General features: G+C 56.2%; 1 protein-coding gene across 10 annotated transcripts; it reads right to left on the minus strand.

The window, feature by feature from the left end:
* BAHD1 (bromo adjacent homology domain containing 1) lies at positions 1–25400 on the minus strand. Of its 10 annotated transcripts, none has more exons than XM_070625216.1 (7): positions 25030–25400; positions 7420–8857; positions 5269–5651; positions 4099–4258; positions 3617–3693; positions 2743–2834; positions 1–2297 (listed from the first exon to the last, which is right to left on the minus strand). In XM_070625216.1, the coding sequence occupies exons 2-7, from the start codon at positions 8840–8842 to the stop codon at positions 2108–2110; spliced, it is 2325 nt and encodes a 774-aa protein (XP_070481317.1). In that variant the 5' UTR covers positions 8843–8857; positions 25030–25400; the 3' UTR covers positions 1–2107. The 10 variants fall into 10 exon arrangements, with proteins under 10 accessions (XP_070481317.1, XP_070481280.1, XP_070481296.1 ...); XM_070625179.1 differs by having other exon boundaries at positions 2743–2843; positions 25030–25373; XM_070625195.1 differs by lacking the exon at positions 25030–25400 and adding an exon at positions 24788–24875 and having other exon boundaries at positions 2743–2843.
* Between the last annotated feature and the right edge of the window lie 1589 nt (positions 25401–26989).

The following is a 26989-nucleotide window of genomic DNA, read 5'->3' on the forward strand; positions in this document are numbered from 1 at the left end:
TCCTTTTCTAAATCAATACAATTTCTCAAATTTATTTATTTTTCTTAAAGAAGTACTTCTAATCTCTGTCAAAAGGGAGGTGAGGAAAGGTCCTCCCTCCCTTGTAAACACTGAAATACAGATCTGAGAAACCAGGGTCGACACACACAAAAAGTGCATTTTACAAAATATCAACTAAAATATATTTTACATGAATTATGCTTCCATTGAAATTCTACCAGCTGCATTTTCAGGTTCGAAAAAATATTTCCACATCTAAGAGATTTCAAAAGCATTTAAGTTCTGGGCAGCAGACCCTGCCTCCTGGGAGGAGGGGCCTTGATCTCCTCTCCTGCTGGGTGAGGCTGGGCCCCTTGGCAGCAAGGGCTCAGCACCTGGGAATGAGCTGGCTCCAAGGCTGGCTCTTCAGAACCCCCATGGCCACTCTCACCAGCCTCTCTTACTGCCTGGCCCTCCCGGACTGATGATGCCTTCCTCTAAACAGCTTATTCAATACAAGGGGACCCAAGTCCCTTCCCTCCGGGTTTGGGATTGGGCTTCCCATGTGTAAATTCACCTCAGAAGCCCCGAGGCCTCCCCCCTCCCAGCCCAGTGGCCAATCAGGAGCAGCAGGTCTTCTCTGGGCAGCACGGGGGAGGGGGTTGCTCGGAGGGAGTGCCCTCACGATTGATTTGCTTCTACCTCCCTCTCCAGCTCCTGTCCTCACCAGCGCCACCTCCTCAGCCTGCGGGGTCTATGTCTGCCTCTCCGTAGGGGAGGAGGACTCAATGCTGTCCTCCTTGTCTTCTGTCCCCAAGGGTGTACCCCATGGGAGTGCTCACGAGCAGGTTCCCAGCACCAGGCCCAAGCCACGCTGTGTCCCTCTCCCTCCGTCTCCAACCATGCTCCTCTTTGGTACAAATAGGAAAGAACCAGGCTGCTCCAGCTCCCTCACAGAGAGCCCCAGGGCCAGGGTCTAGCCCTGGCAAGGACAGCAGGGAGCTGGCTGAGCCTCCTAATCTACTCTGGGGAGCAGCAGGAGGTGAGAAGAGGGCCCCTGGGCAACAGGAACAAACTGAAAATGCAGGTCCTTAGCTCCTAGAGTGAGTGGCTGCAGCTCAGCAGGTCTGCGGACTGATACAGTGTTGATTCTCGCTGGGATGTAAATTAGTGCAATCTACAAAAGACTAGGGGAGGGGGTGGCAGGGCAAGGGGAGCCACAGCACTCCTTTGGTTTGATTTCAGGTGGGTGTGGCTTGAAGAGTCATGTGTGAAGTTCTGCAAGAGGTTTCCTAGAACCTCCAAGAGTAAGGCAAGAGGAAAAGTCTTCAATAAATCAGGTAGCAATTTTCCTTGCCCCCTGCCCCCCACCCCCTCCCAGCTCCCTTCTGCCCTGAAACGAACCCCATGTTGATCAGTTAACTTCTGGGAAGCCAGACCTGCTGGGCCACCCTCACCAGGAGGCGGACAGGAAGCTGACTCCCACAAGTGGGCCACACCCAGGACTGTGAGGGCCGGGTACCTTGTCCCAGCACCAGGGGCTACTGCAGGGGCAGAGGAGGAAAGCTAGGGAAAGGCCCCAAGTCCAGGAAAAGGAAGTCAATGCTCTGGAAGCCAGACTCTGGCTCTCTCTGCCTCAAAGGAACGAGCTCGGAGCTGTGCCGGAATCTGGGAGAGCCTGGTCCCAGGCTGATGGGGAAGCAGCGGGTCACAGTGGGTGAGGTAAAGCTGGCTCCCACTCCCCCTTGAAGGGCCCAGGGGAGGCTAAAGAAAGGCCTGTTTGGCCTGGTTCCTGAAGGAACCCCCACCCGCCCCTCCAGGGCCCCATGCCCCTCAGGCTTGGCCCAGCCTCAGGGAAGACTGCTTCTTCAGGAGTCTCTGCTCAGGGGACCACAAACAGGTACCCTGGGCCAAGCTGAGAAGCTCTGGTGCTTTTCTTATACCCTGGCCTCCCCTTCCCTCCCATGGGGCCCAGAACCCAAAGGGGCCCCTGCCCTCCCCCCCCAAGAGAACCACAGGCCAGCAACCTCAGGCCCCTGTGGCCCCTTAACCAAGTGCTGTGCTTCAAGCAGTGCCCCCTGCCCCGAGCCCCACTTGCCGTGGGCAGCCCAGTGTGGGCGAGAGGAGGCTACTGGGGGTTCTTGAGGATGCGGCCATGGCGGAAGTCATAGACATGGCGGCAAAGAAACACCAGCTCAGGGTCCGTGTCCTCGGGTACTGTGCGGTGTGGCGGGGTGGAGTAGTCTGCAGAGGGGGGCACCAGTGCTGTCTTTCGGCTGGGGAGGCCCTCACCTCGGCGCTTGGCCATGGCACAGAATCTGCAGTGACACACCGTTTGCTGTCTTTACCACAGCCACCTTTGCAGGAAGACCAATTCCTTCCCCACCCTGCCCAGGGAGCTGGGACATCCCCTCCTGCCCCTGCAAGGGCTGATGCTGCCTCCATCTCTGTCCTGCCAACTGCCAGCCCATCTTCTCTGTCACTAGGGGATCACACCTGCTGGGGCCTCCCTCCCAACCACCTGCCAGCTTTCAGTGACTTTCTCTGAGAGCAGTACTGTAACCTCCTCAACCCTGTCTCAGAGAGGAAACAATTTTTCTTCTTTCTTCTACAAAAATTAGATGGTGGAAGCAGGCTATGAGGGAGAAAGTTCTGGGAGGTCAGGCCCAGTGAGTAAGATCCTCTTGGGGATCACAGGCAGCCCCCAAACAGCCCTGGAGAGTCTGAGGGGAGAAGCCAGCAGATGTGCAGGGCACCACCCACCTGCAGTACTCGGCAAAAGTCAGCACGTAGCACTTCTCCTCGATGCAGGCCACACTGTTCTGGTCCTGATGTCTCGATGCAAAGACTTCATTCTGCAAAGGCTCAAAGGGAGAGAGGAGGGGCTGGTTACCAGGGCTGGAAGCACCCAGCTCCAGGAGCAAGGCAGACACTAAGCCCTCTGCTGGACTCTTGACCTGAGGTAACTCCAGCTAGTGCCCAGAAAGTGAGAGCTTCCCAGAATTTCAGCCTAACTGCTCCTCACTTAGCACCCCAAGGCATTCCTCCTAGGTTCCTCCTAGATCCCGCCAGGTGTCTGCTCCAGCCCCTGACTGTCATCAGGCTCCCGGCCTCCACCCCATGCCCAGGGATGGAGAGGAGAACTGGCGTGCATCTTCTGATTAGATGAGAAGTCTCAATGAGGGAAACAAAGTGACAGGGAGCTCAGACGGGGCAGAGACATTACCGTTCCTCGCACACTGCTCGGTAGAGCGCCTAGGGGTGTCAAGAGGAGTCTTTCCCCCTCCCTCTCACGCCGCAGACAGTCTCAGAGCAGACAGGCGTGCTGCTCCACCTCTCCTTTCCTGTCGCCAGGAGGACAAATCTGCTTGCTCCCACTCTGGCACCCTCTGCCATAGAGGGTTCCCTTTCTGCCTCCCTTTTAAGACAAAGGTTACTACTCCCTTTGAAATGTGAATTGGGGCAGTATTCGGAAAGAGGCTAAAACCCAGGCCCTTCCCCAGGTTCTCTGGCATCCAAGGTGATGAGTCCAGAGACTTGACTGCCCATGGCTGCCTCCCCAACACCATGCTCATAGTGCCACAACTTCTCCCTCTGCCACCCTTGCCCTCTCTGACCCATGTGCCCAGCGGCTCACCTCATGCATGCTGGGACTGCGGCCTCCCTGTAAGTGCTCTGGTCTGTAATACCACAAGAGGCTCATCATCAGCTCTCCTGGGGGGAGAAGAGAAGCAGTCACGGCTTGAGCTGGCAACCCCAGAGTTACTTAGACAGGCAGGCAGGCCGGGCCACCTGCCCTGGAGGCTCATCCAACTTTAGTGATTGGGCCAATCCCGCAGGTTCCAGCCACCCATGTCCCCTGCCCCAGGCCAAGCCTGGCCTTCAGTGGCCTGGAATGCTATTAGCATGGAGGAAGAAAGAGGAAAAGGCACTGACAGGTGAGCTAGGGGGACAGGTGCCCAGGCCCTGGTGGCTGGAAAGGTTAATAAGCTGATCCAACTCAAGCCACAAGGCCATCTGCAGCCCTCAGCAGCAGAGAGATGCTGGCCGAGTGGAAGGCAGACTCTGTGCCAAGAACACGGGGAGACTAGGGCCAGGTCAAAACAGGCAGGGGGCTACCTGATTCAGGGTTCTCCCAGAGGGCAGAGATTTTGGCCACATAAGGTGTGGATGTCTTTCGTGGGCCTGACTTGAGGAGGACAGTGTCCCGGACTCGGATCGTCTCTCCGTGCCGCTCCACCGCCTGGTAGCTCTTTCGGATGGCTGGTTCGGGTTCATCCTGAGCAACAAACCAATGACACAAATAGGCTTGTGTGGGGCCACCCTCAGAGTGAGGAGGGAGGGAGGGAGCGGATTACGTCCTCTCTACGCTTTCCTCAGGGCAGTCAAACCACCGAGGACTGAGAAACTGCAACAACAGTTTGCAGATGGCCCCTTCTCCCTAAGGCTGGCTTTTGGGGGCAGGATGGGGAATCCCCATGGTTGGAGAAAGGATGAAAAACGGGAGCAGGGGTGGAAAAGTGGCCTGAAGCTTCTGGGGTGCAGTGTGTCCACCACACCCCCAACAGTTGGCTCTCTCATTCCAAGCCCTAGCATTGGGTAGGTCCTGAAGCTTCCTAATGGGACAGTCTGGGTTTGACCCTTAAACCATCATTGTAAGTGGTGTCACCTTGGGCAAATTACTGAATCGATTACTAAGCCTCAGTTTCCTCATCTGTGAAATGAGGATAATCTTAGGAACACAGGGTCTGTCCCTCACAAGGGAGTGGTGAGAATGAAAGCAGATAATGCAAGCAAAGTGCTTAGCTTAGTTCTGGCCCTTAAGAAGTGCTCAATCAATTTTAGCCTACATTGTTTTCATGATCCCAGATGTTCCCATATCACTATGGTTCTCTGCCTACCCCAGTATCCCCTATACGTACTTATCTAAAGAGCCTCCACACAAGTCCTGCATCTTATAATCCAGGATACAAGGGACAGCATGAGCAGGGATGAAAGGTGAAGATACTTCAGATGGCTTCACTGAGAGTCAGTGACAGAGATGGCAGCCACCAGCTGTGACTGACTGTGCATCCTCTGGCCTCCCCAAGGCGCATGATACAAGACCACTAGAGGCTGGGGGAGCAGGCTGGGCCAGCAGGACTGGTTCCTGGAGTCCAAGTGAGCTGGAGCCCCTCGTCACCTCACAGAGTAGCTAGAGCCTGGGGTTCCTGAGACCCACCTCACTGCAGGTCCTGGGTCCCCCACTGCCACCCTCCCTTGTCCCCATCAGCAAAGAGCTGCACTCACCAAGACGTAGACAGCCTTCTCACAGGCAGCCCCAACGGGCACCCAGCCGTTGGTGCGGCGGCGGCGGCGACGACGCGGGCGTGGGCGCTGGACGCGGGACTGCTTGGGGTGGCTGGGCCTGCGGGCAGCCTTGCTCCTCGCAGTGTGCCTACAGCTGGAGCCCGTGCGCAGACCTGACTTGGAACCGCTAGGAGGCTTGGCGCTCTGAGGGCACGCGCGGGCTACTGTCTGGGGCTCCGAGGTGGGTGTCTGAAGATGGGGGACGGGCTCTGCTGCAGGTGGCACGCTGGGCACAGGGCATCCCAGGAGAGGGTGGGCAGGTGAGGCAGGGTGGCCGACTTCTGGGAGAGGAAATTCTAGCTGGCCCAGGGACCTACAGCCTTCTGGAAAAAGGAGAGAGGGGGTCAGGCCAGGTGAGGACAAGCAGTAACTCCCCTGGCCCCTCTGCTCTCAGGGCCTGCCCCTGTCTTAATTCTGAGTGTGGACCCAAATGCCACTGAGGTGGCTGGTGGGGGTCAGGAGCCTTTAAGGTAGATTGTCAGAGTGACTGGCTAAGAGTGTTTTTTGACCTTGGAGACTGGTCCACAGACATCTCCATCTCCCCTTCTAGCCTGAAAGAAGGGGAGATAAAGAGAACAGTGTCTCTAGCTGTGATTTCATCTTCTCTAAGGCTTCCACAGCGCTTAGGAGCAGGGGATCTGGAGTTAGACAGCCTGGGATATGAATCCCAGGCCTGCCACTTACTAGCTGTGTGACCTCCAGCAAGTCACTTTACCTCTCAGAGCCTTGCAATAGAAATAGTAGTAGTGAATATCATATAGTGTGTCCTAGGTGTTTTTCTTATCAATGTATTAACTCGTCTCATCCTTACAACCCTATGTGGTAGGAACCATTACCCCCATTTTACAACTAAGGAAAGTGAGAGACAGAGCAGTTACTGACTTGTCTGAGAGTCACGTGGCTAAGGAAATGGGGGAAAACCTTTCACTCCAGGCAATCTGGCTCCAGAGTCTATGCTCAATGACATGCTACATGCCCTCCTATATAAAGTGCTTAGAACAGTGCCGGGGACGTAATGCCCCAGGAAGAGAGGAGGGATAAGGGTTTCAGGTCCCCCAAGTTAGGTGTCTAGACTCGGAAAGTGGCATGAAAGAGAAGGAAAAGCCCAGAAAGAAGTCTGTTGTCACTTCTTAGAGCTCCAACTCACAGCAGAATCTGCAACAACCAGTCTGGCCAGAGCCAACCGGTCTATAAAGCTGTTTTATAGACCCCTTCAAGAACGGGTTGCGGGGGAAAGCCCTGGGAAGGCCTGGCCACTCACTCCCCCAGCAGCAGGGCAGGCTTGCCAGCCAGGATGGCTGTGGTCACTTTGTTTCCACAAGGGAGCCAAGAAGGGGGCCTGGAGAGGCATGTGAGGACACTCCTGCCAGTTTGGGGGAAGAGAGCTCACCATAGGGGTATCTCATAAGCTGCAGCATGAGCCTCTCAGGTGTCTGGGTCTTGCTGGGAAGGCAGACACCAAAGCCACGGGGTCTGGCAGCACCCTGCCTGTGCCAGGGTCTCTGCTTGTCTGTTCTCCGAGTGTGCCCACCCCATCCGCCCCTAGCAAGGTGATGCTAAGTCTGGGCACCACTCTCTTTCAAAGTCTGTATACTATTGTAGCTGGCACCACCTGCTGGGCCTGGTCCCCACCACCCTTCCCATGAATGCTGAACTTGGCCAGCATGCAGAAGAGGGTCTGGGCTTCTGGAAAGTAAGGAATTCTAGCTTTTCTTGAGGAGGGCTAAAGGGACATGGGAACAACTTAGCAAAAGCTTAATTTCAATATTAATCTTGCACTCAGAGTCTAAGAATGAGTCTCCCTATAGGGAAGGAGGAGAGGCCCTCTCTGCTCCCTCCCTCCACCACAAGGCTACCTAACTGCCAGGCCAACAAATCTCCATAGACAGCGGGGACAGAGCAGGGCTGCTAAGAGCTAAACATGCCCCTTTCCTGGGAATGCTCCTAGGCTTGGGCCACAAAACTAGGAGAATGCTCCCTTCTCAAAGACCTCTCCCTCCCATGCAAGAGCCAGACCCCAAGCAGCCCCACCCTCCTAGGACACCAGGTTGCAGAGACTCCCTGGTACATCCCACCCCGAGGAAGACTTACCTGCTGCAAAAGGCATTTTGTAGGGGCAGCCGCCACAGGTAGTGCCAATGTGGGTAAGAGACGAGGGCAACATTTCACAGATGCTGTAGCCATTCACTCCAGAGTCCTCGCTGGAGCAGTAGCGAGAGCCCCAGGCAGGGTGCTGGAAAGGGCTGCCTGCGGGCACTGAGCTTGGGGCCAAGAGGAGCCCCTCGTTAGGTGCAGCCACTGGGGACAGCTTGCCCTCGGGGAGCATGGGGCAGAGGGAGTAGCCCCCACACTGCAGCCCCTCTTGGCTGTAGTACAGGTAGAATTTGCCTAGCTCAGTGAGCTCAGGCCGACCACACAGGCCACTGTAATCGGCGGGGTTGCCAGGCATCGGCAGCGGGGACAGCTGGGGTGTGGGGAAAGAGGGCTGGTGCAGTTCCTGTTTGGGGGCAGGTGACTCCTCGCCTGGGCGCCCAGGTTCCGGCTTCAGGGCTGCCTGCCCACCCATGAGCAGGGGCAGGTGGGAGCGCAGACCCAAGGGGCCCTCCAGACCCTTAGTCAAGGGCTGGTAAGGTGGCTGGATGGATGGCCTACGAAGGGTGGCAGGTGGCCATGGCTCCTCAGGGTGTCCTTGCCAGCTGAGTGGCCCTGCAGCCTCCCCAGAGCCAGCCCCCTGCCGGGCCTTGGGACAGTTCTTGCCATTGACCTTGGCCCACTTTGGCCTCGGGGCCTTCAGTGCCGCTGGCTCAGTGGAACGCCCGTCAGCTTCAGGATGGGCACGAGGCAGCCGCAGGGGCAGCTCCCGCTCCTGGCTCAGCTTTAGGAAAGCAGCTGCATTCAGGCTGGCCAGTCTCTTGGGAGCTGGGTCACCATCTCGGCGGGCAGCTTCATCCAGTGCTGGCTCTGGGGACAGGTCCCGACTTCCTCCTCCAAGGTCCCCAGGTCGGGGCCGCTTCTTGGAGGACCAGCCCCCAGTGGCCCTGTCGCGGTCCCGGCTGCGGTGAGGGTCTCCCCCTCGACTGCGGCGGGTGCCCGCCAGGCTACTGGTGTCCTCCCGCTCCAGCAGCAGGTTATTGAGGGCCTCAGCATTGAGAGAGGCCAGGCGCCGCTTGCGGGGCTGGGCAAGGCCAGTGTCCTCGCTGGATGGGGCCGGGCTAGGGGGCTTGGGCAGGTCAGGGGGCAGCTCATCAGCCTCATCTGCACTCCGTGGACCAGCCACATTCTCCAGGCGGGTCAGCAGCACTTTGCAGGCCTTGGGCTTCTCAGGAACTAATGGGCGCTTACGCAGTGGGTAGTTCTTGCGGCGCCCTGTGAGGTGCCCTGGGCTCTCAGGCATGCCTGGCTCCACATCTTCTGCCCCCTGCTCCATATTACTGCCTTCCATCTGCAGGGGCTCTTGGCGGCCGGTGGGGCCCGAACTCAGCATGGGAAGGGACTTCCTCCGAGTGTGTGTCATGGAGTATCCTCCGATCTGCAGGACAGGAGGCAGGCAATGAGAGAGGCCCACCCTGGCCAGCCCTGCCTGCTTTCTCCCCGATGGCAGCCCATCCAGCATCCCCCTCACACAGTAATTCTGGCCTATCCCCACCCCATCTCCAGGCTGGATTTACCCAGGACACCTCTTCCAGAGGGCAAAGGTCTAGCAGGGTCGGGCTGCCTCACTCTCGTTTTAGCCTAGGGTCCCTCTCTGAACTAAGCCCTTGGAGAGCCCACAGAACAATGCAGACCCCAGGGTCAGAAGACATAAGGAGCTGGGGGCAAAGCTCTCTGTTCTCTCTACCTGTTCTGCCACCAGATACTCACTGCCAGACAGGAAGCTCTGAAGACACCAGGCCAGGGTGGGGACTTGGGTGGTGGGAGCCCCTCTATTCCTTCAAAAGCATTACTAACCCCTCCCCCATCTCGGGGTCTCTGAGATTGGCCACAGGAGGATAAGGAGTGGACAGTGAGGAGCTGAGATAAGGAAACTGCTCACTGGGCAGTGGGGGAGGCAAAGTCCAGTCTGTGAGGACACCCTGTCTGGCACGTATGGCAGAACAGCCATAACCTGGGTCTTGTCGGGAAAGCCCCCAAAGGGTAGAGCCCTGGCTTTGAGGAGCCTGTGGTCAAGGGAGGCCTCAGCCAACCCTAGGAGCTAGGCTACCTTGGTTCAACTCCAGGGAAGGGCAGCCCAAACTGTGCCAGTGCCTGGGGAAGGGCTGTCGGTAAGGCTGAGATGAGCATTACCAGGTAGGAAAGCCAGGGACCACACACTAGATCTGTGGTATAGCTTTAAACTCCCACCAGCCACTAAGAGTTGGGAAAAGAAAGTATCAAAGAGAAGAACTAACTCAGGGGACAAACTGGGGCTGCCTTGTTAGTCCTGTCCTATTCCTCGGCTCTCTCTCCTGGTAGGCAAGATGCCAGACGGGGGGCAGGGTGGAGGAGTCACAGGAAGCCTAGAGTCCTGACAGAAAATGCCCACAACCAGGCATCATCTCCTACTTTTGCTTGGCAAACACTCCCCCGACCCCCATCATACCTGGGGCAGCCTGGTCCCCGTCCTGAATGAAAAAGGCCAGAGCCGGCTGTGTGCGAGAAGCTGGCACAGCCAAAGCAATGAAGACTGGGGGTGCGGGTGTCAGTGTCTGGTCAGAGATGACTGAGCTGCTCACTCCCTACCTTCTCCCCAACCCAAAGCAAGGGGCCGCCAAGTAAGGTGCCAGACAAGGCTCTGGCCTCCCGGGCACCCGGGCACCCTGCGACCCCTCCCCACCCAGCAGGCCCAGGTTTTCAGCTTACTTTCCCCACTGCTGTTGTTATTCGCACTCACTCTACCCAAGGAGCTGAGAGCAGTCCCTGCTGGGCCAGGATTTAACCCCGACGGCCCCAAGCCTGAGGGCTCCCAGGGACTCCTGAGCCCTGCCCAGCTCGCTCCTGTGGCTTTGGGCCAGCGGCCGGGGTCACTGGGTCCCTTCTCTCCGGAGACGTGCTGCACTAGTTGAGAAAGGGGGCTCAGAAAACCAGGCTGAGGGCAGCATGGGCACTCCTCGGCCCCAAGAAAGGACTTGGAAAACTGGAAAAGGGGGGCAGCGTGCCAGGCATCGCTCTGGCCACGTGCAGGGACCTGCCACTGCTCACAGACCAGGCTCCAGGCAAGACGCAGAGTCACAGAAGGCAAACCCATTCATTCCTGAAGCACAGACAGGAGAGCTCCTACAAAATCCCAGGCATCTGCTAGGCTCCCTAAGACTTGTCCCTGCTTCTAATCAGGGTGCCTGCCCATCCTTGTTTGCTCAGCACGCTTATTGGCAATGCCTCCTTTCACTCTCAAAAGCATCTGTTGGGGCCGGCCCCGTGGCTGAGTGGTTAAGTTTTCACGCTCTGCTTCAGCAGCCCAGGGTTTCGCCAGTTCGAATCCTGGGTGCGGACGTGGCACTGCTCATCAGGCCATGCTGAGGCGGCATCCCACATGCCACAACTAGGAGAACCTACAACTAAAAATACACAACTATGTACCAGGGGGCTTCGGGGAGAAAAAGGAAAAGCAAAATCTTTAAAAAAAAAAAAAAAAAGCATCTGTTGCTTACAACCCACACGCCCTTTTCTCAAATGCAGGGCACGCTGTGCCGGAGGTGGAGGAGTAGCAGCAAGGAGAAGCACATCTGTATTTCCTAGGAAAGCTGAGGCCCACCCTCAAAGGGCCTGGAGACAGAGGACAGTAAACAGACCACACAGCTGAGGGGCCAAAGCCCCTCAATGGGCCCCAAGTTACCAGAGAAGTCAGGCCTGGGAATGGTGGGGGCCAAGGCTGAGGTCACCTGGGCTTGCGGCCTTTAAGGACACAGACATCATGTACACAGTAAGGAGGGGGAGATGGGAGAACAAGCACAGGGAGGTGCTTCCAAGCCTGGCGAGCGGAGGAGCTCCAGCGGAGGGGTGGCTGGCCTGCTCCCGCTCCCCCGCCAGTTTGCCGGTGGACTGGCTGCATGGGTGGACACGCCCAGGATTCTGGGACACTTGCCCACTTCTCAGTCTTGTCCTCTCAACACGCAAAAGGTCCCAAGCAAGGAGCGGCTAGGAGGAGGGCCTTCCATGTTCAGGAGCCTGTCTCCAGAACCTTGGAATTTGTTCCCTGTAGAGAGTCTTGCTCTTTCACCTCCCATTCAGCCCTCTAGTCCCTGAGGGACACCTACTGTCCCTGGGCTGACGATCCCAGGAAAGCTCTGAATCACAGGGTGCAAGTCACATTTCCAAATCAAGCGTAAGCACCTCCAGGTAGCCTCCCTTAACATTGCCAAATCTCCCCTCGCCCACTAAAAACGCCCAAGGCCATTGAACACACAAGGGAAACAACGCCTAGCTTTCATGTGGTGCCTAAGACAGCAACGCCACTCACTGTCCCGAGGAGAGGCTAGGGTCTCCGCCGCCTGCCTTACTGTACCCCAGTCCGCGGAGAGCAGGTGAGTTATGCTTTGAAGCTGGACGTGTGAGAACCTTGGCTGCAGCTTTTCCCTTGGGTGGGGCTGGGTGGAGGGGGCTCCCAGCCTGCCGGGGCCCCTCTAACCTGCAAGGGGTCCCTCTAACCTGCAAGGGGTGGCCCAGCTCCTTTGGGGAAGAAGCTCCCGGGAAAGCAATAGGCTTGGTTCCCATTCCAGCTCTGCCAATCCTCCTGCTGTCCTGTCCCTCCCATGTATCCACTGCCTCAACTAGGAACTTTCTCTCTGCACTACCCTTCTCCTCTCCGGGAAGCCCTGTCCTCCCAGGCACAGGGAGTCCAGGCCCTCCTGGGACAAGGTTCCTAGGAGGGCCTCCCCAGGGCATATTATCCCTCACCTAGACCCTGTCAAGCAAGCTCTCACTGAAGAAAGTCAGTCTGACTGTCCCCAGCTCTGAAGAGCAATCGGCCAGCTGCTGTGAAGGACAGTGGCCCACCGCTGGTGGGTCTGAGTCAGAGGCCCAGACAACAGGTTGAAACCAAAATCCCAAGTGTACTCTAAAGACAGCAAAGGGGCCATCTCAGCCCTGGGCACATCAGGGTCTTAAAATGGAGGAGGGAGATGAGGCCCAGCTGAAGTGTCATGGGGAGGTCTGGGCCTGTGTTGCCCCAGGCCTGCCCAGGGCTGGGAGAAGCCATCTCCACAGAAGCAGAAAGGGAGGGAGAACGCGTCTTTTGCCCTCAAGCTGCAGCTGCACAGGACATCACCCCCCACCAGCGAGGGCAGAGCACACCCAAGATGTGGTGTGCAAGGGAGGGTCAGATGTCTGGAGGAGTGTGGGCTGTGGGCATCACTGAGGGGAAAGTGAGGGGGGGGCCTAGACCAGCAAGTCAAGCCCAGATGTCTCCCACAAGCAGAGGCTGCCCTGGGGCAGGAAGTGGTCCTCAGCCTTGACCGTGGCTCCCCCCTTACTTACCCAGCTCAAGGCAGCAGCCCCATGCCCATTCTTAGGGCTTCAGGAGCCAGGGCTCTGCCACTGCCCTTCCTGAAACCTCTCTGACTCACTGCACTTTAAATTTTGCTTTTCAGTCTTTTTGGTTTATTGTTAATGGGAGGTGCGCATTGAGGGGGGCTCTTAGGCAAAGGCAGACCAGGTGGTCACCTGGGTGAGGGCCAGGAAGGGCCTTGACCCAAGCCGCCTCCCAATTACACCTAAAGCCACAGTGGCCCTGAGTTAAGAACTGCCCTCCTCTGCAATGTGTCCTGCAATAACCTCCCCCTCCCCCAAAGGAATAACACTTTTTCTTCAGCATTGAGTTTCTTGAATCTTCTATGAGAAAAGAAAAGCAGCAAGGGCACAAAGGCTGGCTCCTCTTCTTTTCAACTCAGCTGATGGCACTCATGGCAAAACAGAGAGGGGAAGCTGCTCAAATTCTTACACTAAAGCCAGGTAAAGACGCAGCTGGGAGCTCCTGAACCCCCAAGCGCTGGTCAAGGGGAAAGAACCAAGCTTTGAGTCAGGCAGACCGGGGTTTAAATGCCAGCTCTGCCCCTCATGAGGAACTTACTTAATTTCTCTGAACTTCAGATGCCTCATCTAAAACGGACACATCGAAATGAACCTTACTGAAGAGCAGGGGTGAAGACAACAGAGTCACCGTGCAGGAGCCTAGCAGGGTAGGAAGCAGGCAGGCCAACATCCCTCCCCTCTTCCAGACCCACTAACAGAGGAGAGGAGCCTGCTGCCCTTAGCCTGGGCCGTTCCCCACAGCAGGAGCCAGAGTGGTGGGGAAGCCAGCTTCCGCTGTGAGAAATCTGAAAACCCAGCCTGCACCTGCACCCTGCTCGGCCCCCAGTCCATGGAAACACGCAAGTGCCAACCCCAGGGAAGGATGGCGACGCAGCTCCTTTCCCACGCAGGACCCAGTGTGGGATGAATTGTGGAGAGTTCACTTTACGACAGAGCAAGACAGGGGCAGAAACTGTATCCCAACAGATCCTGAACAACGCTCTGCGCCTCCGAGAAACATTCACCTGGATGGTGAAAGGCGAGATCTGCAGATGCTAAAGGCCCAGGGGACGGGGTCGGAGGGTGTACATTCTGCCTGTTGCCGCCATCTGGCTGCAGCCGGTGCAGGCACCCAGAGAGCAGAGTTCTCTGGCAGCACAGAGCTCATGCCCCAGGGTGCCGTCCCTGAGGAGAGAGCAGTGGCCATGGCCACCAGCCCCACCTCCCTGGTGCCCATTCAGCCTCATTTGCTGCGGGCATTCAACGCACTTTACAACCAGGCCAGGACCCTATGAACACCTACCTGGGCAGGAAGCATGTCGCCCAACCAAAGGGAACTGGCCTAACCCGTCTGGATACAGCCTGTTTTAGAGACTGCCCTCAGGTCTGGTGGCCATCTGAGGAACTGGGCCCGCCCCCCTTGGAAGCACCAAGCCTATCCATAGCCTGTCAGACCACCTGCTCCTCACGTTTCACACTGGCGGCTCCCAGGAGCTCAGAGCCGTGGAGCGGCCATGCAGGGAAAGTCCGCACCCACCCCACATACAGTCTGATGCATCAGCCAGGCCCCACTTCTGGCCACTCTTGTCCACTCTGACCATCTTAGCCCAGACACACAGGCCCAGAGCTGCACCCAAGTGTCCAGAACCCTCCACTTACTTCTGGCTCCAGATACAAAGCCAGACATCCCATCTCTTGTAACTACAAAGGAACACAAAGCTCAGTGGGAAAAGAGGAGTTTTAACTCAGACTATAAAGTAGATTCTCCATTTTATATTAGAATCGCAACTAAGTACAGAAATACATGAACAGTAGAGTTGTTGGAACCACCTTCTCACTGGAAACTGCCAGTGCCTTAGTCTTAGGACATGGCCCTTCCGATAGGTAGGGGGCCGAGTGAGAGAGATGAGAGTACCTCTTGGATCTAGAAGTCGATATATACACATGGACCCTTGAGCTAGGACAGTGGACAGAGACCACTGCTATTTTAAGCATACCACAGTGCTCGACTTTAAGAAACTTGAACGTGACAAATCATAAGGTGATCAAGCGCAATACAAAATTAGTCTTTAGAAGCTTTCTTTAAAGGCACACCTCCCTACTTCAGGCGGTCTGCCTTCCCCTAGCTTCTTCCCAGTGCACAGCTCCTGTGTGCACGAGGCAGATTTGTATTTGCAGGTGCTGCTCCAGCTAAGCCACAGCCCCCGCTGCTCATTCCCAGGCACCCGGCACCTCTTGTGACCTTTGCTCACGCAGCCAACACTTGCTGGCCCCTCGCCACAGCTCGACACAGCAGAGGTAAGACCCATACAGGGTTAGAAGCCACTTCGTGCTGCTGCTAATCCTAAGTGGGCTTGGTCAACAGCCTGTGCTTCTCTGAGCTTTGGTTTCCTTATCTATACACAGCAAGGTTGTTATGAGGATCAAGTTAAATAAGGCTGTCTGTCAAATGCCTAGCAGAGTACCCAGTATACAATGGTGCTCAATACAAGCTCATTCTTTCCCCCATATGTCAAGTATTAAGTGCTGAAGAAAAATGCCAAAAAAAAAAAGAAATTGGAGCCCGGCTGGCAGAAAGAGGACAAGACAGTGCGACAGGGGCTGTGATGGAGAGCTTGGGGCTCGGTGGAGAGCTCCAGCTCCATGGCAGCTTCACAGAGGGTACATCCGAGCTGGGACTCAGACACTTACTGAGGGCCGACCTCATGCCAGCTGTACTGAGGGGAGAAGAGCCCAGTAGGGAGGGGTAGACAGCAGTCTAAGAAACTCACTTCACAAACACTCGGATGCAGGAAGAGGTAGCAGACAAAAGCTGAAGTCTTGAGGGCAGGAAACAAATGCAAGTTTTCCCACACTCACCCCTACTGGCTCCACATAGGACTACTCCAGGCTGGGGGACAAGGGAGCATCGGGGCAAGACTCCCTCAGACCCTCCTACCCAGGCTGAACCAGAAGTAAATCTATTCCTGGAGCAGGACTCATTTGCTCCAGGCAGTTAACAGCAAGGGAGACATAAAACAGGAATAGGGACAGGGCACCCCAACGCTCAGCACCAGGCCCTCAATGGACCCAGGGGGAAAGCTCAGGCTACAGATGCATCATTCTTCAAAATACACAACAGCTCACCTGCCTGCTCCAGGCACCTGCCTGGGGTGGCAAAGGGTACACATGTACTGTTCAACCACCAGGACACCCCAGGAACCAATAACTTAGATTTCTAAGATGGCTTGCCAAGACTGGAGGTGCTATCTCTTGTCCTGAACAGAAGAAACCGGCCAACCAGGTCAAGAGGGGAGCTCTGTCCTTGGCGTCCCCAGCAGAGTGCTAACCTCCTGAATGAGCCAGCCATGAGGAACAAGACGCGAGACCAGGCCTTCCCAACACTTTGCCAGCACAAGCAGAACCACAAGGCAGACCCTATTAGAGTTGTAGGCACCCAACTCGAATATCTCACACCTAACTGACTGACCGATTAGTGCCACCCCGCCGTGAGGATGCAAGAACTATGAGGACAGGCGGGCTCTGCCTTTCTTGCCACTAGAGCCATCCGCAGGGCTTAATAAGAGCTTGCTGAATGAATAAAGATCTGGTTGCCCACTCGCCCCACCCCATCTACCCTAGACTGATGGCACCACGTGGAGCCCTGGACAAGAAACTCTGACCTCACATTCTCCCCCATCTTGCGAGTCCACCAGGCCTTTTCAATGTAATCCAAGTTCAAGAGGGCTACTTCAAGAAATCTCTCATATTTACACAGCACATCCTCCTTCTCTCTGCCAGCTTGCCCAGCTATCTCAGGAAAATATTCCTCTCATTTCACTCCTTACTGCAAACCACTGAGCAAGGGTAGCACTTCTATCAAGACAAAGAATGTCACCTATATTAAGGTGAACTGAGCAGCGAAGAACCAGAGTTAGCATTATCAGTCCCCAAATCCCCTAAGTGTGCAGGGCTGGGAATTCTTGATTCACCACAGAGGCTTCTAGTCTAACAGGATGGCTAATGTTTGTCAAGCACTCACTATGCGCCCGACACACCACTCAAAGCACACGATATTCACCCTCATTTATCCTCACAGCCACCTCACGCCCTAGCTGTTATCTCATCTGAACGAGGAGAAAACAGAGGAACAGAGGGAAAAGAACTTGCCCACACTCCCGCGCCATCCAGGGTCAAAGCCTGCGTGTGTGGTGTGGGTTCCCAAGCCCATACCCCCACTGCAATACAGGACAGTGGCTGGGTCACAGACTGTCATTAGACAGACACTTGCACATTCCATTTTGTTTTTCAGTGCTGTTTTAATTATTGGCATTAATACGTTATTAGTTTTTCCTGATTTTTCACCACAAAGGAACTGAAGAGGTACTCCAACTAAAGGCAACTGTGGGCTGGCCACGGAAGGTACGCATAATTTTACAAAGTGCTTCTACAGAAAAGTCTGCTCAAAGTTCCCAACTAACTCTTACTTGCAGTTTGGAAACAAACCCACTTTATAGCCTAGAAAGGGGGTATGGCTTTCAAAGATATGTTGTCTTGATTTTACAGTAAATCCAGAAAAGAAGTCGACAGACCGCACCCACGCATCTAACCACATCTCTTGAGTCAGATCAAATCTCTTTCCTCCAGCCCGACCTGCAATGACGACTGAAATTTGGTCATCACACACCAAACAGCCATCTTAATATTCGAAGACATATTAACTGCCCTTTGGCTACCTCTCTTTGGGCCAAACAGATCCAAGTCCTTTCAATTTTCTCTGAAGATTATCTCTTACAGTCACTTCATCAATTTTACAATTCTTTTTTACATACTGTTCCAACTGTGTGAACCCCTCCAGGCATACAGCAGGGGACCCCCCTCACTTCCGAGGAGGGCCTGCCCACCCTGGCTATAGTGGAAATGTGGCTCCATCTTTCCTTCCAGCATACTCGTCAGGATATCCTGGCATCAAGTAGCACCTTAATACCTTTCCTGTGATTTCTACAAAGACTCTCTAAAAACTAATAATTCATCTCTAAACCACCTGGCCAGATGAAAATGTGATTAAAAAACTGACTTTTCTCCAAACATTTTAGACAGGTAGCTGGGCTTGGAGAAGCACCTCAATGTGAGCCACCCCTCTCCTCCACAGGCTGGAAGCTGAAAGAGCTGCAGCTAAGGAGGGTGGGGGACCAAACAAACACTGGGGATGGAACAGACGCAGGAGCAGTCAGCACCACTCCAGGTGAGATCTGGGGGTCACAAAAGGTGGAAACACCCCAGGTCCCATCCTCTTAACCAAGGACAGGGAGTCAAAGCACCTCGCCCCTCCAATCCACTGGAAAACACACCGATGGGAGAAAAAAAGATGTAGACCCAGTTCTTGCCTGGCACTGACCTTGTTAACTAAGAAGAGTCACCTGTCATTTTTTCATTCAGGTAATTTGGTCATGGTGCCTCGGAAAAAAGTCCCCATTTCAAATCTTAGAGAGGTTGAGAGACAAACCCATTCTTTTATTCCCGGGGGATCGGCCCTGCAGAGGATCTCAAGGACAATGTTATTTTTTTATTTTTTGTGTGTGAGATGCTGAGTCAGGTGAATAACCAACCATCCTTGCAGGTGTTTCCCACTGGGAAAAATGGAATCTGGATGAAAATCCTTCCCAGGACACAGCCCAAAATCCTGGCTGTGACTTCACCCTGAGGCCTGCTCACCAAACCCACAGTCCTTTGGTCCCCAGCTTCTAGACCAAGTGGTCTAGTGCAGGGCATCAAGCCCCTATTGGAACCCCAGGGCCCGGCTGGTGCTCAGCAGCTCTGCAAAGCCAGCTCAGTGGAGCCAACGGCGCTTGTCGGGCTGTCTAGCCCCGAGCAGTCCGTCTGCAGCCTCGCAGCCGCCACTGCTCTTCCTCCTCCTCCCCGTTAGCTGGTTTACTGCTCATTAGTGGCGGTACCAGGAGGTGGGCAGGAAAAACATAAAGGAGCTGAAATTCAAACCAGTCCATTTTACTCCAGTTAGGTGCCTCCCATAAAACCAGGCAGGATTTCATCATCCAGGACCTCCGTGTCCCCTGTCCCAGGGAGGTCGAAACAACCCATAGGGTGAGGGGCTGCAGAATCTCAGGACCCCAGGCACCAGGACTCTATGCTTCTAGTTATCATGAGCTCTTATCTACGTTCTGTATTTCCATCTTTTCAGGGTTAACATGCACTTCTAGGCATGAGCTGGCCCACCAAGTCAAGGCAAGGGACCTGCTGAGCAGGAGAGCTGAGGCTGCCCTCAGTATCGAAGCATACTCTCCTTGTCCCTCCGAAGTCCCCAGCACAATGGCAAGTTCACAAAGAAAGTGATTCTTGCCAGACTGTGCTAGCCAATTCCCATAAATACTTGGGCTGGGGTAGTACTGCTTATGTAAAATGCTTCCCCATTGAGAGATGCTGCTTTATTTACATTCTTCACAACCCATTCATAAAAAGGAGGCCCTTTAATGTTGGGGCTGTTCGTATAATGCTCCATAAACCCAGCAGCTTCGGCTGGCAGCCTTAGTTCAACACAGGCTACTTCTCAACTCCAGAGACTTTTTTTCCTTAAGATTTTTTTTCCCCTCTCTTTAATGACTCACCTTGCGACAGGGCGCTGAGGCCAGATGTTGCAGGAGCAAGGCCAAGAGGACTAACAACAGATAAAATGAAAACACACAACTCCTCCTGAATGCTAGGACAGAGAGGTGACGAGGAATGAAAATAAATAAACTGAATATCCCTATAGAACTCTAATGCGAAGTACGTACGTTGGAAGGTTGAATTCCTTCCAGGATTACTGAAACTTTCTTTATGGATGTCAAAATCCTTCCCAACTTACATCTCTACATAACAGAGAAGATGTGGAGGAGATTTTTTTTTTTTAACCCAAAATGAAAAGATACAAGAGGGCTCCTTCTGGTTTTTGATTTGCACTGCAGATTAATAAAAAAACAGTAATTTTCTCTGCATCTTCACAGAAGTATTCCAGGGCCTGCTGGATCCAAGAAGGGCACAATTTGCTCAGGGTGAAGAAACTCAGGCAAATGTCCTAAAGAGAGGAAGGACTGTGTTCTAGGGCACGCAGTAAAATCAGCCTGAGCAGTTCAGGAGAGAGCCCAGGAGATGCATTCTGAGGCAGCTTGTCTCCTGTCTCCTGCTACAGTAGAAACAAGGAGAACAGAAGTAGTAGGGATTTTTTTTTAATTGACGGGGAGCGGTCTGCATCGCCATGGCAACTGTGAGGGGTGGCCTTCCCGCTTGGAAGGGAAATGCTGGTCCATTAATCATCAAACTGGGGCACAAAAGGGAGGTTTGGGGGGAAAGGGGATGGATGCAGAATTTATTTTTTCACTGTCTAGACTCAAACCAGTCACCAGTTCTCTCTCCCATTTCCCCCATGGCCAGGGTTGACGGTAAACAAAAACAGAAGTTCTAAGAGCTGGGATGATAGCTCTCCTTTTTGATGGGTCCAATGTGGGGCGGATCATGCCTTCCATGCCAGCGATGCCCCTATAAACACCTCTTCCAACAACAGTCCCAAAAGTCCCATCCACAGGCCAGACTCAGCAGTCTTTTTCTTTTCTGTTCTCAGAACCATGTTTTCTCCCTCATTTACACCCAGGATTGAGAAGAGATAAAACATATGGATTCATTTAGCATGGACAACAAGGAAAATTGCATAAGAGCAGCAAAGCCGGGTGGAGAGAATGGCCTGGTAGGGTAGGAGGAAAACAGGGTTACAGCCCTTTTCCAATTCATGTCTATATGGTGTCATGTGAGCAATCCCCAGGACAGACTCTTCCCAGCCAGAATATCAGAAACAACATCTAAATTTCATTTGCTCCCCATGCAAAAGTACCCCAAACGTGCTCTATCTACATGCCATTGACAGAAAAGGTTGGAAACCACTAAGGACTCCATACTGAGCATTTCTGGAGAAGCAGAAGGGAAGGCTTCCCCTCTGTTCCCACCCAACTAAGCAGCCAACTGCATTTATTCATTCAACAAAAACAAGGTGCACAGCACTATAGCAGAAATTCCACAACGTTCAAACACACGCACACATACACACCAAGGTTTAACACTCATACTGTCCCGGTCCTTAAGAAACTTCCAACCTACAAAACCACTCAAAAACACACCATGTTATAAATCCAGAGTCACAATCACAGAGGCAGGCAATGTTGGCCTGGTGGCCTGAGTGACAGCGAGACGAAGGATGGGAAGGGTTCAGGTGGGAGGAGAGGAAGGCGAGGGGCTCCTCAATGGGGACAACTGGGGAAGGGAGCAGGAGCAAAGATGCAGGGAGATAAATGTGCATGACACAGCCAGGGGAGAGCCTTAGGGGACACTGTCTAGGGTCAGACTGCAGGAAAAAGGGGAGCCATTGCAAGTCTGCGGATAGGAGAGCAACATGGGGGAAGGAGTGATTTAGGAAGAATGATCTAGCAGCCGTCTACAGACTGGATCAGAAGGACTAGAGGAAGCAGGAGGGAAAGAAAGGTTGTAATAACAACACAGGCCTGACATGGGGACAGGAGGGCAACAGAAAGGAAGAAAAGGAGGAAGGTGCAAAAATGATAGAAACTAAATTCTCCAGAGCAAATCTTCCCAAATACTTGATTCCACTGACGTGAGTCTCCTATCAGGTAAAGAGCTTGTCAAAGAGAAAAATGTTGTTTTGGCAATTCCCCTTTATATTCCAGTGGCCAGACCAGGTCACCCCCTTCTGACTGCCACCAAAAGAAATCACATACTGTGTAGTCCAGAGAAGGCACAAAGGCCTTGAGATTCTTCATCATTCTCTGGATCTTAGACATACAATTAAATTCTCTCAGAACAAACTTTAGTCTCCTGCATGAGGTAATACCTCCCTTTCCCACAAGTCTCAGCTCCACCCAGCCTGGGGTCTAGACCCTCCTGGGAAGGGGGATGGAGGGCGGCCATGAATTAACTCTATGCCTATCCTAGGCAAGGCTGACAGGCAGCTTTCCCAGGGCAGGCTACAGCCAACCACAGCTGGGGGCAGCTAGTAACCAATAGCTCCGTAAGGTAGGGCTCAAACCCAGATTCTCAGCAAAAGACCACAATCTAAACAGCCGGAGTTTCTCTGTCTTTGTGGTCCCAACTTTTCCATTAGGTATGGGGTCACACCAGGGGGCGTGGGAGCTCTGAATGGGTTTTTACAACTGGGAAAACAGCACCCAGTTTAGAACTGGTGACTGGTGGGGTTAGAGGGACTTATAGCTTAAGCCACTGGTTTCCAAGTGTCCTCCAGTGGGCCAAGGACAGTGGTGTCCCTCCAGGACATGTGGTGCCCTTTTCTCCTTTATTCAGATGACATAGGGGTGGAGAGAGTAGGAAGGAAAATCTCAGGTGGCACAAAGTAAAAAGGTCTGGAAACCTTTTTTATTTAGTCATTAAATGCCTGCCTGGATGTATAAACCCAGCTTCTCATTTCCCTGCATGGGTACCTTCTCTGGCTAAAGAAAAGTGCTGAAGGCAGTTCAGGACGGACTGCTGGAGCACATTTGGGGGTATCTCCTAGGCCCCAATACAACTGGTCGTCTGCCCTCTTAGGACTGTTGACATGTCGACTAGGAGATGTCCCAGGTGGGATTAAACCTCTGCCCAGGGGCAGACTCTGCTTTCTGAAACCCCTCATTCCTGGCTGACTCTAGAGCGGCTCACTGCACTGTCGCCTCGGTGAGTCCAGCAACCCGATCGCCACCGGCCAGGCCCACCGTGTGCACACCCCCACCTCTGCCCCTCTGCCCTGGCCGGGTCGACCCCTCTCTTCCCAGAACGGCGAAGCGATCCGCGGCTGGTGCGGTGAGCCAGTGCCGCAGCTCCTCCCGGCGGGCGCCCCGGCCCCCGCAATCCCCGGGGCAGAGTCCGGCCCTGTCGCCCGCCCCTCGGGGTGGGTGGCTCGGACCCGCTCCCCTCCCCGACGCCACCACCTGCGCCCGCTCCGGCGCCGCCTTTGTCCGGCGCTTCACCGCCAAGCGGGCCCCTCGGGCTCGACCTGACCCGGCCCCCCGCCCCGGAGGAGAGGCGGCGAGGCGGGCAGGGCATGACCAGGCCGGGCCGCGAGCACGGGGTCCCGCTGTCACTTGGAGGCGGTCTGACAACTTCGATCCCCCCGCCCCACCTCGGACTCGGCCGCCGCTCCGCACGGTCCCCGCCGGGCCTCCCGCGGCCCACACTCGCTTCTCGAACCGGTTCCCTTCCGTCTTCGGCGCCTCCCTTCCTCCCAGCCCGATCAGGTCGGGTCTACACTAGCCCCCGCCCCGGCGCGGCCCCCATCCTCTGTCCCCCATCCAGTAATAACCGGCCAGCTCCCAGCGCGGGAGGGCGCCCCCCACCCTGAGCGGGCGATCCCGCGGCGCCGCCCCCAGCCGCGGCCCCTTGCCTCGGGGACCGCGAAGGGGGAGGGGGCGCAGCGGGGGGGCAGGGGCCTCGCCGCCCGCGCACTCCGAGGCGAGCCGGCTCCGCCGCGGCGAGGAAACGACCGGCGTCCTCCCGCCCTCCGCGGCCCGGGACGCCCGCGCCGCCGCCTCCCGGCCGAGCTGCCACCCTGCGGCCGCCACCCACCCCGCCCCCGGCCTGCGAAGCGGGCGGCCCCCCGGGGGCTGTCACCTCGAGGCGCGCCGCGCTCCCCGATGGCGGGACCGTGGCGCCGGACCCGGGGGAGGGAGGCGGCGCGAGCGGGCGGCCGCACCTGCTTCGCGTCGTCCGTCCGTCCGTCCCTTCCCGGGCTGGCGGGGGCGGCGGCGCGGCGCGCTCGGTGGGGCGCGCTGACGGGCGGCCAGTCCTCTCCCCTTCACTCGTCTGCCTCCCTCGCTCGCTCCCTCCTGCTGGCTCGCCCCTTCCCCCCTCCTCGACCCCGGCCTCTAGCTCACCGGGACGGCGGCGCGGACGGCGCAGCTCTGGGCGCCCGCAGGCCCCGGCCGGGCTGGAATCCGGCGGCTGGAACCCCCCGGGGGCGCTCAATTCCCGGGCTCCACGCTGCTGCGTCAGCGCCTCCTCCTGGGGGCCGGGGCCGGGCGGGCGGAGCGGGGGCCGCGGCCGGGCGGGGCCGTCGGGGGGGGCGGGTGCGCCTGGCCCGGGCGGGCGGACGGCGGGGGCCGGACGGGCGGGGCAGGCAGCCGGACGGGCGGGCGGCGGGGGCCGGGCTCCGGGATCCGCTACGCCGCTCGCGGTTCCCCCACAAACTCCCCGAGAGCGGAGCCTCCGCCGCCCTCCTTCCTGCTTCCTCGTCCCCAGCCAATCAGCTGCGCGCCCCTCGGCCAGCTCCGCCAATCAGCCACCCCGCCCTGCGCTGGCCCGGCCAGCCAATCCGGCCCTTGGCTCCCCCTCCCGATCTCCGACCAATCAGAACCGTCGGTCGGTCGTCCCAACGCAGGGGGCAGCACGAGGCGGCCGGGGGAGGCGGTGCGGGGAGTGGTGGGGCCTGGGGGGAGGGGTACGGTGCCAAGGGTGGTGGTGGGGGTTGGTTTTCTTTGCCGGCTTCTTGGATTTTTCTCTTCGTCTACCGAGCCTGAGCCCGTATCCCATGGTGACCTGACCCTGGAGCCCCAATCCCCCAGCTGCTACCCCACCCCCCCGGGAAATCTTACCTCGCCCCCACCCAGGCCGTCACCCCTCTACATCCCTCTTCCCTCTTCTCCCCTATCCCCCACTGGAGAAAACTGCAGGCCGAGGAACACCCCACCCTCGCCAGCGGCTGCTGCCCCCAGGGCAAAGCTTCGGGAAGACCAGCCGAAAATCAAGAGAGGACAACCCCCCTTTCCTGCAGAAAGGGCCCCAGACTCCAGCGAAAGGGCCCCGACTGCTGAGAAGCCCCTCCCGCCCTTGCCTCATCTTTCCGACTTCCCTGCCTGCCACGTCTCCTTTCCTTTCAAGCAAGGTCGGTCCTGGCTCGGTAACCCCTCACCCGCATCTCTTTTTCCTCTTTCTCCCCTTCACCTACCGCCCCCAACTCCAGCTCTTAATTCACCCTTCTCAGAAGCAGAGTGTGGAACCCTCATCCATTTCCAGCTGACAGCAGAGCCTGGTCTGTGAGTCCTTGACACCCACACACCCTCTTCCACCACCGCGGGGAACATCAGAGCTCTCTGGGGGAGGGGAGAGGGGACGGGCAGCCTGACAGCCCCGGCTGGACTCCCTCCCTCGCGTCCCCAAGCCAGGATGGGACCAAGCGCAGACACTTACCTGGCTTCCCTCTAGTCACCGAATGCTCTGGCTCCGTCTCACACCCACAGACGTGCCTTCCCAAGCCCGAGCACGCTCGCGGGGTCAGCAGGGTGGGTGGGCACAGCAGGCGGAGGTCACACGGAGGTGTGGGAGGTCCCTCTGAGGTGCGGGAAGGGGCTGTGTCTTGAGCACCTTGTGTTGCCAGAGCCGGGATAGGGCTTCACTTCAGTAAGCACTGGCTGTGCACATAGTAGGTTCTTGAGAAATGCTGAGTCCACCCCAGAACAAAGCCTCATTCCCAATTCAGGCGGGGGAGGGGAGCTTTGGGAGGTAAAAGGAACAGCAGCAAAAACGGTAGTGTCAAGTCACCAGAGCGCTGGGAGCAGCCCAGGGAGGGGCTGGGCCGAGCACGCCTCGGTGGAGAGAAGCACCCCTGAGTGCTGGGGCTGCCTAGTTGCCAGAGGAGAAACCCCGCCTTGGTGTGTGGCTGAGGGGCTCCTCCTGTGCCCCACACGCTGCCTAGCCTTTCCTAGACCTTGAGGCTCCAGCACTCAGGAAGGCAGCCTTTAAGACAATCAGGGCTGCTAGCCTCCATGGCTGGGAAATAAAACCCTAAAAGTTCCCCACCTGCCACTAGAGCTGTCAAGGGGACCCACAGAGTCTTAACTGTGTTTGGGGACGTGTTTAAAGGAGGGGGCCCCCCCAGCAGGGGAAGTAAGTGAATAGAAGCTAAAAGTTAAGACTGTGGCATAGAAACTTGTCAAAGGATGAGTTTCTCCTAGGACAAGGGCCCCTCCTTCTCCTATCTCCCATCCTTAGGGAAAGCAAAATCCCGAAATCTATAAAAGTAGGACACTAAAAGATCTCTCTCCTCCCTGAGCCTCCCAGGACAAAGATTCCTAGCCGTCCCTCCCACCCCCAATAGGCCAGCCCTACCTTCTACCTCACAAAATGCCCCCTTCTCCCTGTCCCCAGTCTGTCCCATGGGCTGATGTCCCCCACCACTCATCAGAGACTGGTGATAGAGGGTAACAGCAGCAGTGGCTGCTGGAGCTGAGCCATGCCATCCTGGCAGCCTGGAGCCAAGGCAGAAGAGGGGACAGGGCTCCTGTCAGCAGCCCAGCCTGTGCTGACCTTGGCTTCATGCCCACTAATGGGCAGGGATTGAGGCCAAAAAGGTCAGAAGAGAAATGTACCTAGTCACAGGGAAGGAGACCCAAGTGGCAGGAAGCCTGTGCTCGGCCTAGGAAGTGGTTGCAGGGTGAGGCGGGAGGACTGGACTTTCCCCCAGCGTCCAGGAGTGAAGATCCAGTGGCCCTGGGATGGGGTAGGGGGAAGAGTTGTCTCTATTTGGGGCCTTGGTGGGAGGTAAAAAGGGAATACTGACTGGAGAGGCGGCAGTGATCATGAGAGCCATTCCAGCCTACCCAGCCTGCCCGCTGGAGGAATTCTACCCTCAGAGCCTCCTCTAGGTGGGTGGCTGTCTCCTTTGCCCCAGGAGGCTCTGAGTGGGTGACCATTCGGAGACACAGGCTGGTTAAAGGCACTTGGTGTTCCTCCTAGGCCAGCCCACTGATCTTCCTCAGTTCCCCACCCCCTTTTCTTAAAGCTGGTCAACAAACCAGCAAAGAAGAGGGCAGGGGCTGCACACCCTGCCTGTCTCCCAAGGGACCCTTTGGCCTCTTCTCTGTCATCCCACTTCCAGGGACCTCTTCACCTGGGCCTCCTTCCTTCCCAGTCCAGAGTCCTTCCACACCTGGAAAGGTCTCCATCTCTTCCTCCTTCCTTTAGCTCCTCTAAACTTTCCTGAGTGCTTCCCCCACCCCCACCCCACCCCACTCAGGCAGCTGTGCCAACGCCTGGGGCCCATCACCTTTCTTCACCCGGGCACACCCAGCAGCCCAGAGGTGCACCACTGAAAAGGGTTTTCCCCCTTAGTCTGGAGACAGGAATGGATCCATCAGGTCTCCTCACCACC

Source organism: Equus przewalskii, chromosome 1 (assembly GCF_037783145.1).
Source record: "Equus przewalskii isolate Varuska chromosome 1, EquPr2, whole genome shotgun sequence".
In the NCBI taxonomy this organism is placed as follows: Eukaryota; Metazoa; Chordata; class Mammalia; order Perissodactyla; family Equidae; genus Equus; species Equus przewalskii.

Bases quoted from the DNA above. Each gene is read 5' to 3' on its own strand.
- BAHD1 (XM_070625179.1), bottom strand. From the start codon at position 8,842: ATGACACACACTCGGAGGAAGTCCCTTCCCATGCTGAGTTCGGGCCCC. The intron at 2,844-3,616 runs GTGAGCCGCTGG...TCTCCCTTTGAG, and splicing joins GCAGTCCCAGCATGCATGAG to CCTTTGCAGAATGAAGTCTT. The intron at 2,298-2,742 runs GTGGGTGGTGCC...GTGTCACTGCAG, and splicing joins ACTTTTGCCGAGTACTGCAG to ATTCTGTGCCATGGCCAAGC.